The sequence below is a fragment of the Octodon degus genome, unplaced genomic scaffold (genome assembly GCF_000260255.1).
Source record: "Octodon degus isolate 3935 unplaced genomic scaffold, OctDeg1.0 scaffold00123, whole genome shotgun sequence".
NCBI classification, from domain to species: Eukaryota; Metazoa; Chordata; class Mammalia; order Rodentia; family Octodontidae; genus Octodon; species Octodon degus.
This window is the reverse complement of record NW_004524699.1, coordinates 2,237,503-2,250,548: the sequence shown is the minus strand read 5'-3', so window position 1 is coordinate 2,250,548 and position 13,046 is coordinate 2,237,503. Positions and strand designations below refer to the sequence as shown.

General features: G+C 62.9%; 1 protein-coding gene across 3 annotated transcripts in view; it reads left to right on the top strand.

Moving 5' to 3' along the window:
- Nucleotides 1-13,046, top strand: part of Vav2 (vav guanine nucleotide exchange factor 2) — a 126,484-nt gene that overhangs the window by 93,098 nt on the left and 20,340 nt on the right. For all 3 annotated transcript variants that reach the window (XM_023700412.1, XM_004640409.2, XM_023700410.1), the window contains exons 5-12: nucleotides 4,926-5,028; nucleotides 6,862-6,960; nucleotides 7,698-7,766; nucleotides 8,659-8,759; nucleotides 10,995-11,094; nucleotides 11,635-11,730; nucleotides 12,151-12,219; nucleotides 12,895-12,981. In XM_023700412.1, coding sequence (XP_023556180.1) covers nucleotides 4,926-5,028; nucleotides 6,862-6,960; nucleotides 7,698-7,766; nucleotides 8,659-8,759; nucleotides 10,995-11,094; nucleotides 11,635-11,730; nucleotides 12,151-12,219; nucleotides 12,895-12,981 — 724 coding nt within the window. The remainder of the gene's footprint in view (nucleotides 1-4,925; nucleotides 5,029-6,861; nucleotides 6,961-7,697; nucleotides 7,767-8,658; nucleotides 8,760-10,994; nucleotides 11,095-11,634; nucleotides 11,731-12,150; nucleotides 12,220-12,894; nucleotides 12,982-13,046) is intronic.

Below are 13,046 nucleotides of genomic sequence, written 5' to 3'. Positions count from 1 at the left end.
GCCCAGGAAAGACCTGAGCTCTCCAGCGAGACATTAGGGCAGCCCTTTCAGCACACTCCTTGCAGGAGGGACACAGCTCAAAGCCTGTGAGTGCCCAGATTCTCTGCTCGAGTTGATGCGCTCTGCAGTAGCAGCAGCAGGACCCCGATCCCCGCGGTGTATCTCCACTGTATCATATCATTTTTCCCAGTACTGGGAATTGAATGTGGGACCTTGCGCTTGCCAGGCAGGCGCTTATGCCACTGAGCTGTGTCCCCGGCCCTTATCATGTCATTTATAGGTCCAGTGACCATAAAAATCATTGAGCTTGCAAAAAAGCGGGGAAGTGAGTCGTGCGCGGGAAGGAACAGCCCGCTGATGCTCGTGCTCCTTAGGGTGACCCAGATGTGGCAGTTAGTAGTGGCTGTACTCAGGGCTCTCCAGGGAAGAAACAGGTCCAGGAGGGCATGCAGAGATATGGGAGAGGGAACCGGCTTATGCAACTGGGGAAGCCCGAAAGCCCTGGCTGCGCTGCCTGTGCGTGGGAGCCCCAGAGAGGTCAGTGGTGTGACTCAGCCTGAGTCCTCAGCCTGGGAACGCGGGACAGTGTCATAATGCCCCAGCCCAAGCGAGGCCAGAGGCCTGAGCTCAGGAGGGAACAGGGCTCGGGGTGCTGGTGGGAGGCCTGGAATCCCGGGGCCCAAGGACACGGCGTTCCGGTGTGCAGAACAGAAGACGGCCATCCCAGCCCCAGAAGAGAGAACAATGCACCTGCCCTCCCCCTGCCACTTTGCCTTCTGGGCCTGCTGGGCCGGACGTGGCCCAGCTATCCCAGAGAGTACATGCTCTGCCGCCCACTCCACCTGTTCCAACAGCCCCTTCGGCCACACTCACACACCACCAGAGCCAGCGCTGGGTGTCCCTTGGCCCCACTGGTTGACACAAAATGAGCCGTTACAGCAGATACAAATGCAGTCAAGGACCTAGAACAAAGTAGGATGGATGAACAGATGGGGAGACATAGCGGGGAAATACACATTATTTAAAAATCATCAGAGGAGGCTTAAGGGTGAAACACATGCTGTCTGAAATGAGCAATCGTGGGAGAGCCCCATCGAGATTTGAGGTGGCGGGAGGAGTCGTCGTGCAGCCTGACCGTGGCTCTGTGGGTGGTGAATGCTCTAAATAACAGAAGCAAAGTCAGAGACAATGCAGAGACCCTCAGCTGGGTGTGGAGGGGCACCCTCTCCTCCCAGCTTTCAGGGGGGCTGAGACAGGAAGATTACAAGTTCAAGACCAGCCTGGGCAGCTTGGTGAGCAAAACCCTGCTCAAAACAAAAAAAATAAGAGAAGGTCTAGGGACGTAGCCCGTTGGGAAGGTCCTGAGTTCAGCCTTCAGCCCTTAATATACCATAACACAAAGAAAATTCAGAACAGAGTCACCCATGCCAGCCAGGATCAACTAGTCTAAAAGAAATGTGTTTTGTGTTCTAGAAGAGTAAAGGATACAGAAAAAAGGGCCAAGAGCCCCTAAGACCACAGAACATGACCTAGAGAAGTCCGAGACCTAAGTAGGTGGAAGCGTGCGCCACGTTCACGGGGTGGGAGGTGGTTTTAGAAGTCAGTTCTGCACAAGTCACTAGTACGGTCGCTGCCTGTCACAAGTTCAGCAGACGGCTTTTCGGAAACTGATGAAATTCTAAAGTTTATGTGACAGTGCCGAGGGCCTTAAAATAGTGTGAACAGTCTCAGAACATGGCTAGAGCGTTTGTACCACCTGATCTCAAGACTTTGCAGAAGCGAAACTAGAACGGTGGTGTTTGCATATGGATCCGTCAGTAAGTGGATTGGTGGACTAGAATACTGTAGAGGGTTTCACAGATTCACGTGTGGTCAGTTGGATTTTGCCCGAGACATCCCAGAAGTCTAGTGCGAAAAGCAGTTTCTGACAAGTCACCCTGGAACACCTGGCTATTGCCGTGGGAAAAAGCGAGCCCCTACCTCACGCCACGCGCGCAGCTGATGTGAGGTGGAGCAGAGGCCCAAGGCCGGGCCCTGAAAGCGAACCGCTCTTAGAAGAAAATGCAAGAGAAAACTCCCCTGTGACTTCAAAGAAGGTGAAGTTTTTAAGCAAGATGGGATTTGTAGATAGAATTTAGGACAGTATGAAAGGAGATGTGGATAAACCGGACATCGTGAAACCATCAACAAATGCTCCCCGAAGCACACAAGACGGCTAGGGACGGCGCTAGGGACGGCCGGGGAGGGGAATGAAACGTGACGAAAGAGCGCCCAAGACCCTCCGAGGCAGAAATGAGCGGCTGGTTTCAGAGACAGACAGCAGTCTCGGTGGAACATTCATGAAGGAATCCGAGCGGCGAGTACGTGGAAGAAGTTCTGCATCACTGGCCTTCAGGAAGACGAAAAGCAGAAGCACAGCGGGGCTCTGCCATGTCCCCACGGTAGCTGAAAGGAACCAGCGTGACGGGGCAAAGGCGGCCCGGAGCCCCTGCAGCCTGCGCACCCTGTGGGCCGGGAGGCAGATGCTTCGGCCACTTGGGGAGTTGCCAGCCCCGCTCCTGGGTGATGCCGCTTCCGAAGGAAGTGAGAGTGTGTGTCCCCACGCGTGTGTCACGCATGCACACGTGGGCACACACATGGCGTGCAGGACTCGAGTGCTCATTCAGTGCCTTGACGTACAGTGATCCCTACTTGGTAGCAGCCAAAGTGACCGTCTAGGTGGAGAATGAAGCTCAGACTAGTCCTCCTCCAACACCCTGGTCCTCGGCAGGGTGGAGGAGCAGGCACGGGTCCAGGCAGCCGCACATTTAGGGTCTCAGAAACCGCACAGAGGAGAAGGCAGATGCACAAGCACGTGTAACACATGGTGCCACTGACAGTGTCCATGAGGCGAAGTGGCTGTGTGGTGACGAGGAGGCCGCGGAGGGGGAGACTGCCGGCAAGGGGAGACCTCCGAGGAGATGCGAACAGCTGCCGCGTGGCGGGTGGGCTGCGTGGGCCAGGTTGTCGCTGTCTTCATCAGCCCCAGTGAGAATGCTGTGAAAGCTGGGGTCTAGCACCTGCATGAGACTGCGCTGGGGTCCCGGGGGGTGTGGGTGTGTACTGGGCACAGAGTCGGCCCAGCCGAGGGCACCTTGTGCAGCCCAGCGCCTGCCCCGGCCTTGAAGCCCGTGCACGAATCGTTTGTCTGGGAACCCCCGGCCTCCTCGGCGGTCTGTTTTTCCCCAGGGCCCCGGCTGCTCTCTGCAGCCTTAGAGACGGCACCGAGAGTGTCCGGGGTGCAAGTGTGCATCTGGTTCCCTACAGCGTGGCGGCATCCCAGGGCCAGTTCTGGGCAGCTTGCTGCTGGGGCAGGGCCACATCCTGGAGTTGGTTAGGACGCCCCTAAAGATGCAGGCCCTTGAGGCCCCGCGAGGGCCCAACTTTCACCCACTTGTAGGACATTTAACTGCCAAACCCCGTCCCCGCCGCTTCCATCTGCCCAGCTGAAGCTAAGCTGCGTCTGCGCATACACCACAGGAGTGGCATGCTCCCCGTGTGCCGTCCGTCCAGTCTTGTGGCCCGGAAGCTTCCTTCTCTTGCCTGGGTTCCACAGGGTCAGAATTCCCCACGGGGATGCTGCGGGGTCTGGGCCCCCACAGCCTGGCAGGCAGACTAGGGGGCTGCGGCTCTACGCAGGAGAGGTGACTTCCGCCTTGTGAGTGACAGCTTCCAGGACAGTTGCCAGATGGCGGGAGGGTGGACCCCCCAACACCAGCCCCCACATGTGGGGTCCTGCCTAGAACATGGGCTCTGCAGTGCGGGCCCCACACAGCGACGCCCTCATCCGCACCTGTGGGCTGGTCGTCACCAGGCTGCCGTGTGCCTGACGTGAGCACACGAGGGCCGGGAGTGGGTGGCCAGCTCTGCACACCGTCGTGGCCCCTGCTGGCCCTGTCTCCTGGCTGGGTCCCGGGCCTCACATCTGGAGTGGGGCCGGCGATGCCATGTGGTTGTCCCATGGAGCTGGGTCCTCCAGGGTCAATGCCGGGGTCCCGGTGACCCTTGTGAGTACAGCCTGCACCCCTGCCGAAGGCGATCTTTGGTGATTGGACCCGACCAGCCTGAGGATGTGGCACTATCCCAGGCCGAGACCCAGGAGGGGCTTCGGTGCCTGCATGGCAGGGGCCCTCTGGGGACCGCCCTGCTGTGTGCGCAGGCTCCGCCCCGCTCCTCCCTGGTCCTGGTGGCAGGTGGGGGAGGGCAGTGCTTCCTGCCGGCTGTGCCTTCCAGGAGGGATGCCGGCACTCGTGCCAAGCCACGCCGTGAGACTAGCCTCGCCTTGCCAAGGGCTCCAGGGCCGGCCTGAGCCACCGCGCTGCTTGTTCTGGGCCTTGGGGTGCAGCGTCCCCACGGGCAGGGTGTCACTAGCTGAGTAGAGCCACAGGCCTGATGTGGGGGCCCAGGGAGGAGCAGGCTGCTGGCTTCCAGGGCAGGCGGCTTGCAGCCTCCACTCACAGGACTGGCAGAGTGGCCTGGGCTACACGCTGGCCCCCCGGTGCCCAGGGTAGGGGAGTCAGTCTACACCAGGCCGGAGGTGACTGTGACCTTAGCCCCGAAGGCAGAGGGCAGCCTGCGGGACTTGCACCCTGGCCGTGCTTGGACCCCGTGTCCCTGTCTGCTTGGCCGCCTGGCGCCTGGCGTGGGAAGACCTCCGTGTACTGCATTCACACGTGGCCCTGTCCACTGCCAGGACCCACGCCCAGCACAGAGCTCGGAGTCCTGGTTGGAGGCAGGAGTGGAGGTTCGGGGGAAACCAGGGTGGCCCTGGCCCTGGCCCTGGCTCCTCAGCAGGTTCCCGGGGCTGCCCCAAGTGTCCCTGGAGGCTGGAGCCTGCCGGGTGGCCCCGGGCTGAGGGCCCTTCTGCTCACCCACTGCCCCCGCAGTGAGCATGACCTGGGCGAGGACATCTACGACTGCGTCCCGTGCGAGGAGGACGGCGATGACATCTACGAGGACATCATCAAGGTGGAGGTGCAGCAGCCCATGGTGAGCCAGCGCCTGCCCTCGCCCCGTGCGGCCGGCCCCGCTTCTGTGGGACAGCGGCCCCAGGCTCAGGCATCGAGGAGGACACGCAGGGTGGATGTGACCCGGTGCCCTGTGGGCGGGCTGCTGTGGAGCTTCCCTTGGAAGCTTCAGGGTTCGAGTCCCGCCCGGAGCAGGCGCTGCCGCCAGCCCAGCGCCGCGAGGCTCATTCTGCCTGCCCCTTTGTGTGGCGCTCGAGGAGCCCGGCGGGGGCTCAATTAGCCAGCTGCGGCTTTGTGCTGTGAGGACTTGCATTTCCGCACAGGCGTTGTCTAATGAGCTCTCGGACGCCAAGTTGCTTGGTGCGGGTTTTTTGGCAACAGCTGCTTGGGGAAGGTGGGTCCGGCGGGCGGGCTGTGGGGGACACAACCTCCTTGGACCCCATGCTTCCAGAGGGTGGGCGTGCAGGCCCCTTGCCAACCAACCGTGGAGGCTTGGATCCCCTTGTACTCCCTGAAAACCCGAGAGGTTTCTCAAAAAGCAAATGGTGTGGTAGAGGCGTCATTGGTGGGTGGGGGAGAAAGGAGCTAGAGGGGTGTCCTCGAAGAAGGGAGGGAGCGCAGGGGTCTCCCACTCCCTGCAGTCTCCCTTGAGAGGGAGTCTCGTTTTGTGTTGAAGATCTAAAGCTCTCCTGCAGGCTTTCTAGGGGAGCCCTGCGGGTGTCTCTGCTCCCCTCTCCTCCTGGGTTGTCTCGTGGGGTGCTGGAGACCCCCTCCCCCATGCTGCCCCAAAAGGACCTGCTGGGCCCCACCACGCCTTGTTTGGTCAGCAGGGCCACTTCCCTCCTGATCCCTTGTGTGCAGGCATCCTGGGGACGACCTGAGCGCACAGAGGCAGCAGCCTCGACAGAATTTGGGGCGTCCCCACCCCAGGCTGTGCATGCTTTCTCTGCACCCCCCACCCCCAGCTATACCACTGCTGGTCTGGTCCTGACGTGCAGGTGAAGGACGTGGGTTGTCCTGTCCCTGGCACACAGCGCTCCCAACCTTTCCCGTGGCCTGTCCGACAGCTGGGTGGGAGCTGGGTGGACACGCGGGTCCCCACACCGGGCTTGAGCCCAGTAGCAGCTCTGATACTTGCTCTCTTCACCCTCCACGCTCTCAGATCAGGTACATGCAGGTGAGTGGCAGGTAAGGGGCCTGGAGGGGCCCAAAACGCTGTCAGCCTCGTCTTCCGGTGGCCCCAGACCCCTCGGAACAAGCGCGGGCACCATTCCCTGGGGCCTGTCAGGTGTGTGGGGTGGCAGGGGTCATGGCCCAAGGCAGCCCCCACAAAGCCCAGGTCGCAGCTCCCTCTTGCACGCTGCTCTGGAGCTGGGGCTCAGCACGGGGCCCCTGGGGTGTCTCCTGAAGGTGGCGTGGGCATAACTGCCGGCAGCTATTGGGAAAGGGCTGGGTGCACGTCCCAGGGCTGCACACCCTGCTCTGTCTCGTTCAGCCTGTGGACCGTAAGGAGAGTGCTGGGAAGCCACCCACCCTGGCTGTCACCCATGATGGCCTGTGGGTGTGGTTCCCAGGGTGGCCAGTGCCACCAGCTCAGTGGGGCTGCCTCTTGGGGCCACTGGAGACTCTAGGGTCAGCATGGGGGGCAGGAGCCTAGAACCCTACGTGTCATAGCTCTGCCCCTTCTTGTGCCTTAGGAGGGACTGGGTCCCCTCTGTCCCCAGCCACTTTACACTTGGTGACCTCTCAGGCCCCCTAGAAGTGCCCTTGTGTGGGTGGGAGACTGAGGCTTTGTGTGTGACATGCAGGGTGGCTGGGCAGGGTGGCCCGGGCTCAGGTCCTGCATCTTCCCTAGAAAATGGGCATGACGGAGGATGACAAAAGGAGCTGCTGCCTGCTGGAGATTCAGGAGACGGAGGCCAAGTACTACCGGACTCTGGAGGATATCGAGAAGGTGCGGCAGCCTTGGTCTGGGGGTGGCAGCTGGTGTCCTAGCACATGCGAAGACCAGGCCAGGAACCAGGGTAGCCGCACCAGGGGGTAGGGCTTGGCAACCCTCAGCCTCACCAGTGGGCACCTCCACGCCAAGAGGCCACCTTCCCCCGCAGTCCTGCACATCTCCTTCCCATCTTCCATCCTGGTCGTCACTGTGGCTTCTGCCCGCAGCTGCACTGGGCTGGGCATGGTGCCAGCCCCTGTCTGTGCCCATCTCCGGGCCACTCTCAGCTCTGCACTCTGGCTCCCCACTCTGAGTGGAGGCCTGGATGCAGTGGCCATACTCTAGACGGCCAGGATGTCCTGCAGTGGGCTGTGGTCAGGTCACAGGACATGGGTGCAGGCCCTGTCCCCTGCCCCACCCACCAGACCTTCGGTGCTTGTGGAGCACAAAGACCAAGGCCGTTTCCCAGCTAGAGCCCAGCTGGCTGCCTGGAGTGGCGGTGTGGTGTGTGGAGACCAGTGGGGCCATGATGGGGCCTCGCAGCTGGGGTGTGGGCAGCGTCCAGCCCAGAGCCCTGGTCGCCAGCTGGCCCTTCTCTAGCCTCCCTGAAGCTTTGCTTGGGCCACAGGGCTGAAGGTTTGGGCCCTGGCTCAGCCCCCCTGTCCAGCAGGCCCCACCAGCGTGCCTCCCCTGGGCAGGGTCACCGTGGGCTTGGCAGTGACGAGGTGGCAGTGTGGGCTTCTGTCTTCCAGAACTACATGGGCCCCCTGCGGCTGGTGCTGAGCCCGGCAGACATGGCGAGCGTGTTCATCAATCTGGAGGTGAGTGTTCCGGCTCTGGCCCCTGCTCGCGGCACCCTGCCGAGCTGCCAGCCCTGGGGACCTCAGCCGTGTCCCTGGCAGTCCCACGGCTGACAGGTCTGGGGATTGCAGCACCTCTCTGTGGGGACTCTGGCTTCGGGATACGGTGGGATGAGGTTTGTGGGCTCCGCACCAGAGGTTTCTGCGCCTCTTTGTGCTGGGCAAGGAGGCACTGACATCCCTAGGGTGGGTTGATGCTCCAGGGCAGCGGGGCCAGCAAGTTCCTCACTCCTTGGCCGTGTCTGAGCACGTGTAAAGTAGGAGCCCCTGCGTGGTGTGCCATGTTGTCTTGGATTAGGCAGTGGCTCAAACCCCCACCACTTCCTATCAGCTTGAGGGTACCCGAGCTTGCTGCCCTGGATGGGCCTCACCCAGACCCCGGAGCTCCCCGCTCTGTGCCCAACCTGCTGTGAGCCGTGGCCAGGACAGGTGACCATACACAGGACGGAAGCGGGGCAGGAAGTCAGGAACCCAGGCTGCCCCCGGCCGTCATCTGCTGACATGTGGGGCCACCCGGCTTCCGGGCTGCCGCCCGCCCTGACTGCAGAGCCTCGAGCTGGCTGCACAGAGCCCTGGGCTCCGCGAGCAGCCATGAGGACACGGAGTGCTGCCTTCTCGGCCTCCACTGGCCCTGAGCCACAGTGTCCCTACAGCTGGCGTGGCCTGTGGGCAGCTGCCCTCCTGCTCTGTCAGGTTCTGAATGTGCTCTGGCTCCTGCGGCCTGTGCCTGAGGGCCACAGGCGTCCTGGGGTCAGGGTGCAGGCCCAGTGTGCAGCCTCTCAGCCCCCCATGCGGGCATCTGGAGGGCAGCAGCAGGTGCCATGTGGTGCGCTGACCAGCCCGCTCCATGCAGGACCTCATCAAGGTGCACCACAGCTTCCTGCGGGCCATCGACGTGGCCATGATGGCGGGAGGTGGCACCCTGGCCAAGGTCTTCCTGGAGTTCAAGGAGAGGTGAGTGAGAGCGACCGGTCTCAGGAGGGCATGTGGGTCGCAGGTGGTAGAGATAGCAGGGCAAGTGCTGTTGTCCTGCAGACCCTGTGAGCTTGGAGACCATGGAGGGTCACCTCCTGGCATGGCCTGGACCAGAATCACTGGACGCGATACTGGACACCCCCGGTTTAGCAGAGGAGGGGTTCATGTTGGCTCCCGATCAGAAGTTTCAGTCCTTGCACGGTGGTGGGTGTGGAAGGGTCTGCGTGGAGGAGAACTGCTCACCTGACCATGCTCGGGAGGCAGCCGGGGAGGGAGGAGCCTGGCAGGAGAGGACGCCAGGCCACGCCCCCAGCGGCCCCTTCTTCCCAAGGTCACGCTTCTGTGGCCGGCGATCCAATCATCCTTCAATCCCAGGCTCCAGGGCCCTCCTGGATCTGAAGCGCAAGAGGGGGCTCTGAGCCCTGAAAGCCCCCTCCACCCCTTGCTCCCTGATCTTGGTGGCTGGCGTGGTGCTGTTGCAGCGCACCGCTCTGGGCCCTTGTCTGCTGAGGCCTCGGGCACATGCCCCGGGGAGCCCGCTGCTGGCCATGGCGTTTTCTGGAAGCAGTGGGCACCCTGCCTGCCTCCGGAGACACCTCTGCACAGAGGCACAGGGTTGTCACCAGCCTCTCACTTCCAACATGGCAGCCAAGTCTGGGTCTGCAGGTGCCTGTCAGGGAGTCCTGGGGTCCACACAGCCCATGGCTCTGTAGTGAGGATCCCGAGGAACAGCTGATGGCAGCAAACCCAGGGGGGCAACAGTGAGCCCAGAGGGAAGGCAGTGTGGGGACTTGATGGGGGGTCTGCTTCAACCACCTGGCTCCTGCTCCGTGTTGTTCCCCCTGGGGCCTGGAGTCACAGGCTGGGGCAGGGCGTGGTGGCTTGAGGACCTGGGCACGGGGTGAGGAGCAGGTGGTCGGCTTGCCTGGCATAGGGCGTGGGCGGCTATGGCGTGTCCCTATCCACACGGGGACAGCCTGAATGTGGCAGGGCCCAGTAACCACGTAGCCAGCTCTTGTCCAGCTTATTTTCCAGGCTGGCCACTGGCTGCTGACTGACCCTTTGCGAAGCTTCTCTCCTCCCTTGCTGGGGGCCTCAGTGGCCTTTGTTCTGTACTTTAGAAGGGGAAAGTGGCCCTACAGGTGGGGGATTGTAATCAAGTTTTGTATTAAAATTCTTAATTTAGGAACAGACTCACTTAAGGAGAATGAAAAGCCCGAGTCTCAATTAGCGAGGCTGGAGAGCAACCTGCACCCATGCTGTCGGGCAGGGAGGCCACGCTGTGTGGCCACAGGCATGGGGCCACGTGGCAGCACACCGCTGGGGAGGGGGGGGCTGACATAGTGGCTGTCTGAGGACACGCGTGGCCTTGCATCTGGGCCACTTCTGTGGCCAGCTGTTCCCTTCAGCTGCTGGTTCTTGGAGATCCCAGTAGTGGGTGACAGGGTTGTAAGCTGTCATGGCACTGTCACCTATCGTCTTTGGGGCACAGAGATGTAAAGATGAGATTGCAGGTGGTCACCCCAACCGGAGGGTGCCACCACGTAGTTTGCAAGATGCTGGCCCTCAGAGATGGAGTATGGACCCAACTGGGCACAGAGGAACTGGCATGAGGGTGGCAGGGGCTGGTCAGGCCGGCTCCAGTCACCTGGACCCCGCAGCATCCCTTGGATGGGGTGCCGGCCTGGCCCACGTTCTGGGGTTCAGGGGCTGGGACCCTGCCTGGGGAATCCCAGGACTCTGCTGCAGGCTCAACAGCGCCACCTGCAGGACACCCCTCGAGGAGTCCTCAGCGGTGCGCAGCACCTGTGAGAAGCTTGAGGCTGCCGGCCATCCTTGGCGACAGCGACAGCGCCTGCTCTTCTTCCGCTGTGGGGGGCGGGGGTGGGTGGAGACCCAGGTGTGGCCGTGGGGGAGCCATGGGCACCGTCTTGTGCCGAAGGTTTGGCTGCCCTGGCCGGGGGAGAGGAGGGTCACGGGCAGTGCAAGAGGGCGGCAGGCTGCGCAAGCGCTCGCGAAGGGCATGAGTCGCGGCGGCGGCGTGCCCTTGGTGGGTGGCGCGTGCGTGTGCGTGCGTGTGTGTGCGTGTGCGTGCGCGTGCATGTGCGTGGGTGTGTGTGCGCGCACTCCTGCTGGCGCCCTCCCCGCGACTGTGCCCGCGAGCGTCGTCCACGCACGGTGAGTCCCACGCCCGCCTGTGTCCCCGGCCCGCAGGCTCCTGATCTACGGGGAGTACTGCAGCCGCATGGAGCACGCCCAGAGCACGCTGAACCAGCTGCTGGCCAGCCGCGAGGACTTCCGGCAGAAAGTGGAGGTGAGCAGGCCTGGCGCTTCCTGTGCGCGCAGGTCAGGCCTGGCGTCCGCTTCCTCTGCGGAGCGCGCTGGCCCCGGCGCCCAGCCTGGAGAGCGCTGTGACTCTGCCCGGGTGTGGCCCTCGCCCGCTGCTGCTGACCGCCGGCTCCGGTGTCGTGGCTGGAAGCTGGGGTCCCCTGCTCCCATCCTGTCATCCCCACACCCCGCTCTGTCCATTCTTTCCTCACGAGGACCCGCTCAGGATAACCCCCGTCCCTGTCCCACGTCTGGCAGGTGTCCCTGTCTGGTGTGGACACCAGAGCCGTGCATCTGGAGCCCTGGGAGTGGCCTCAGCCCCTGTGGCTTGGGCACCTGGCAGGAGGGCGGGCAGGGCCCTGTGCTCTGAGGGGAGCCGCCAGGCAGGTGTCCAGAGTCCCCAGGTGGGAGCGGGGTGTGCCCTGCCTGTGTGGTCCCGCACACAGGCGTGGGGCCGGCTGGGGCAGGGCCAGCGCCCCCACCCCGCGGGCTCTGGTGACGGCACTCAGCCCCTGGTCCACCCCAGGAGTGCACGCTGAAGGTGCAGGACGGCAAGTTCAAGCTGCAGGACCTGCTGGTGGTGCCCATGCAGCGCGTGCTCAAGTACCACCTGCTGCTCAAGGTGAGTGCCGTGCCCTCCACGCGCGCAGTGGCGGCCCTCGGTGGCCTGAGCCCGCCTTTTGTGTGTCTGCGCATAGCACCTCACAGCTGCGCAGCCTCCTGGGAAGGGCGGTTGGGGTCACGTGCCCAGAACCAGGCTCGAGGTCAGGAAAAGCGAAGGAGAGAAGACACGTCCTCGGGCCAGGGCTGAGGGCCCACTGGTGGGTTACTTTGTATTTCCGCGAGCTCCCTGGAAGCCAGAGAGACAATGGAAAGAGGTGGGGGAGGAGGCGGGTCTCTAAGCTCTTTCGAGGTGCAGGACTCAGACAGCTGGGCGGGAGGCAGGGTGACTTTGTCCCCAGGGCTTTACTGCGTACACACCTGTACCTGGTGGGGGCCGAGGGCTGCCCAAGGGGTAATGGGGACTCCTTGTGCCCCTCAGGAGCTCCTGAGCCACTCTACTGACCGGCCAGAGAGGCAGCAGCTCAAAGAAGCACTGGAAGCCATGCAGGTGGGTAGGTAAACTGAGGCAGGAGCCCTCAGGCCAGCATGACACGTAGCACCCTGTGCTCGGGTTCCTGTGAGCTCACCACACAGCGTGGCGCAGTGGCCATGGACACGTCCCTGGGAGAGGAGGACCTGTAGCAGGGGCAGGGTGGGGTGGCCACGGTGGGGGACACTGCAGGCAGGGCACCCTGGGGTCCCCAGTCCCACCTGAGAGGACCCTGCCTCGGGCAGGAGGTGCAGGGCTGGCCCCTCCCTTCCCATTTTGGGGATTTCTATGCCACTGTCCCTGCAGCTGGGTCATGCGCTCCCCCTGCTGGCCACCACTGCTGATTTCGGGATCGTGGTGGGCACTGCCCCCTGGCGGTCTCTGGGGGCGTTGCAGTGGGCCCAAGGGCTGTCGGAAGCACCAAACTGACTGGCCTGAGGTGGGAGCAGCTGGGTTAGCCCGGGTTGTGAAGGTGAACATCACCAGGGAGGAGAGATGTGCGCTTCGATCTTTGAGCAAGGATCTGGGACAGGCGCTGCCCAGGAGCCTGCAGGCTGAGGCTGTGCTCGGCTCTGTGGCATGATGCTAGCCCGACTCCGTTTCCCCTTGTCTTGAGGGTCGGCCGCCTGGGCAGGACCAGGAGGCCCACGCCGCGGGTGGGGCACAGCCCTGAGGCCCGGTGTTGCTTTCCAGGACTTGGCGATGTACATCAACGAGGTGAAGCGGGACAAGGAGACCCTGAAGAAGATCAGCGAGTTCCAGAGCTCCATTGAGAACCTGGTGAGCGTGGTGACCGGCCGTCACTGCAGGGACAGTGGGCGGGACGTGGCTGCAGGGACAGTGGG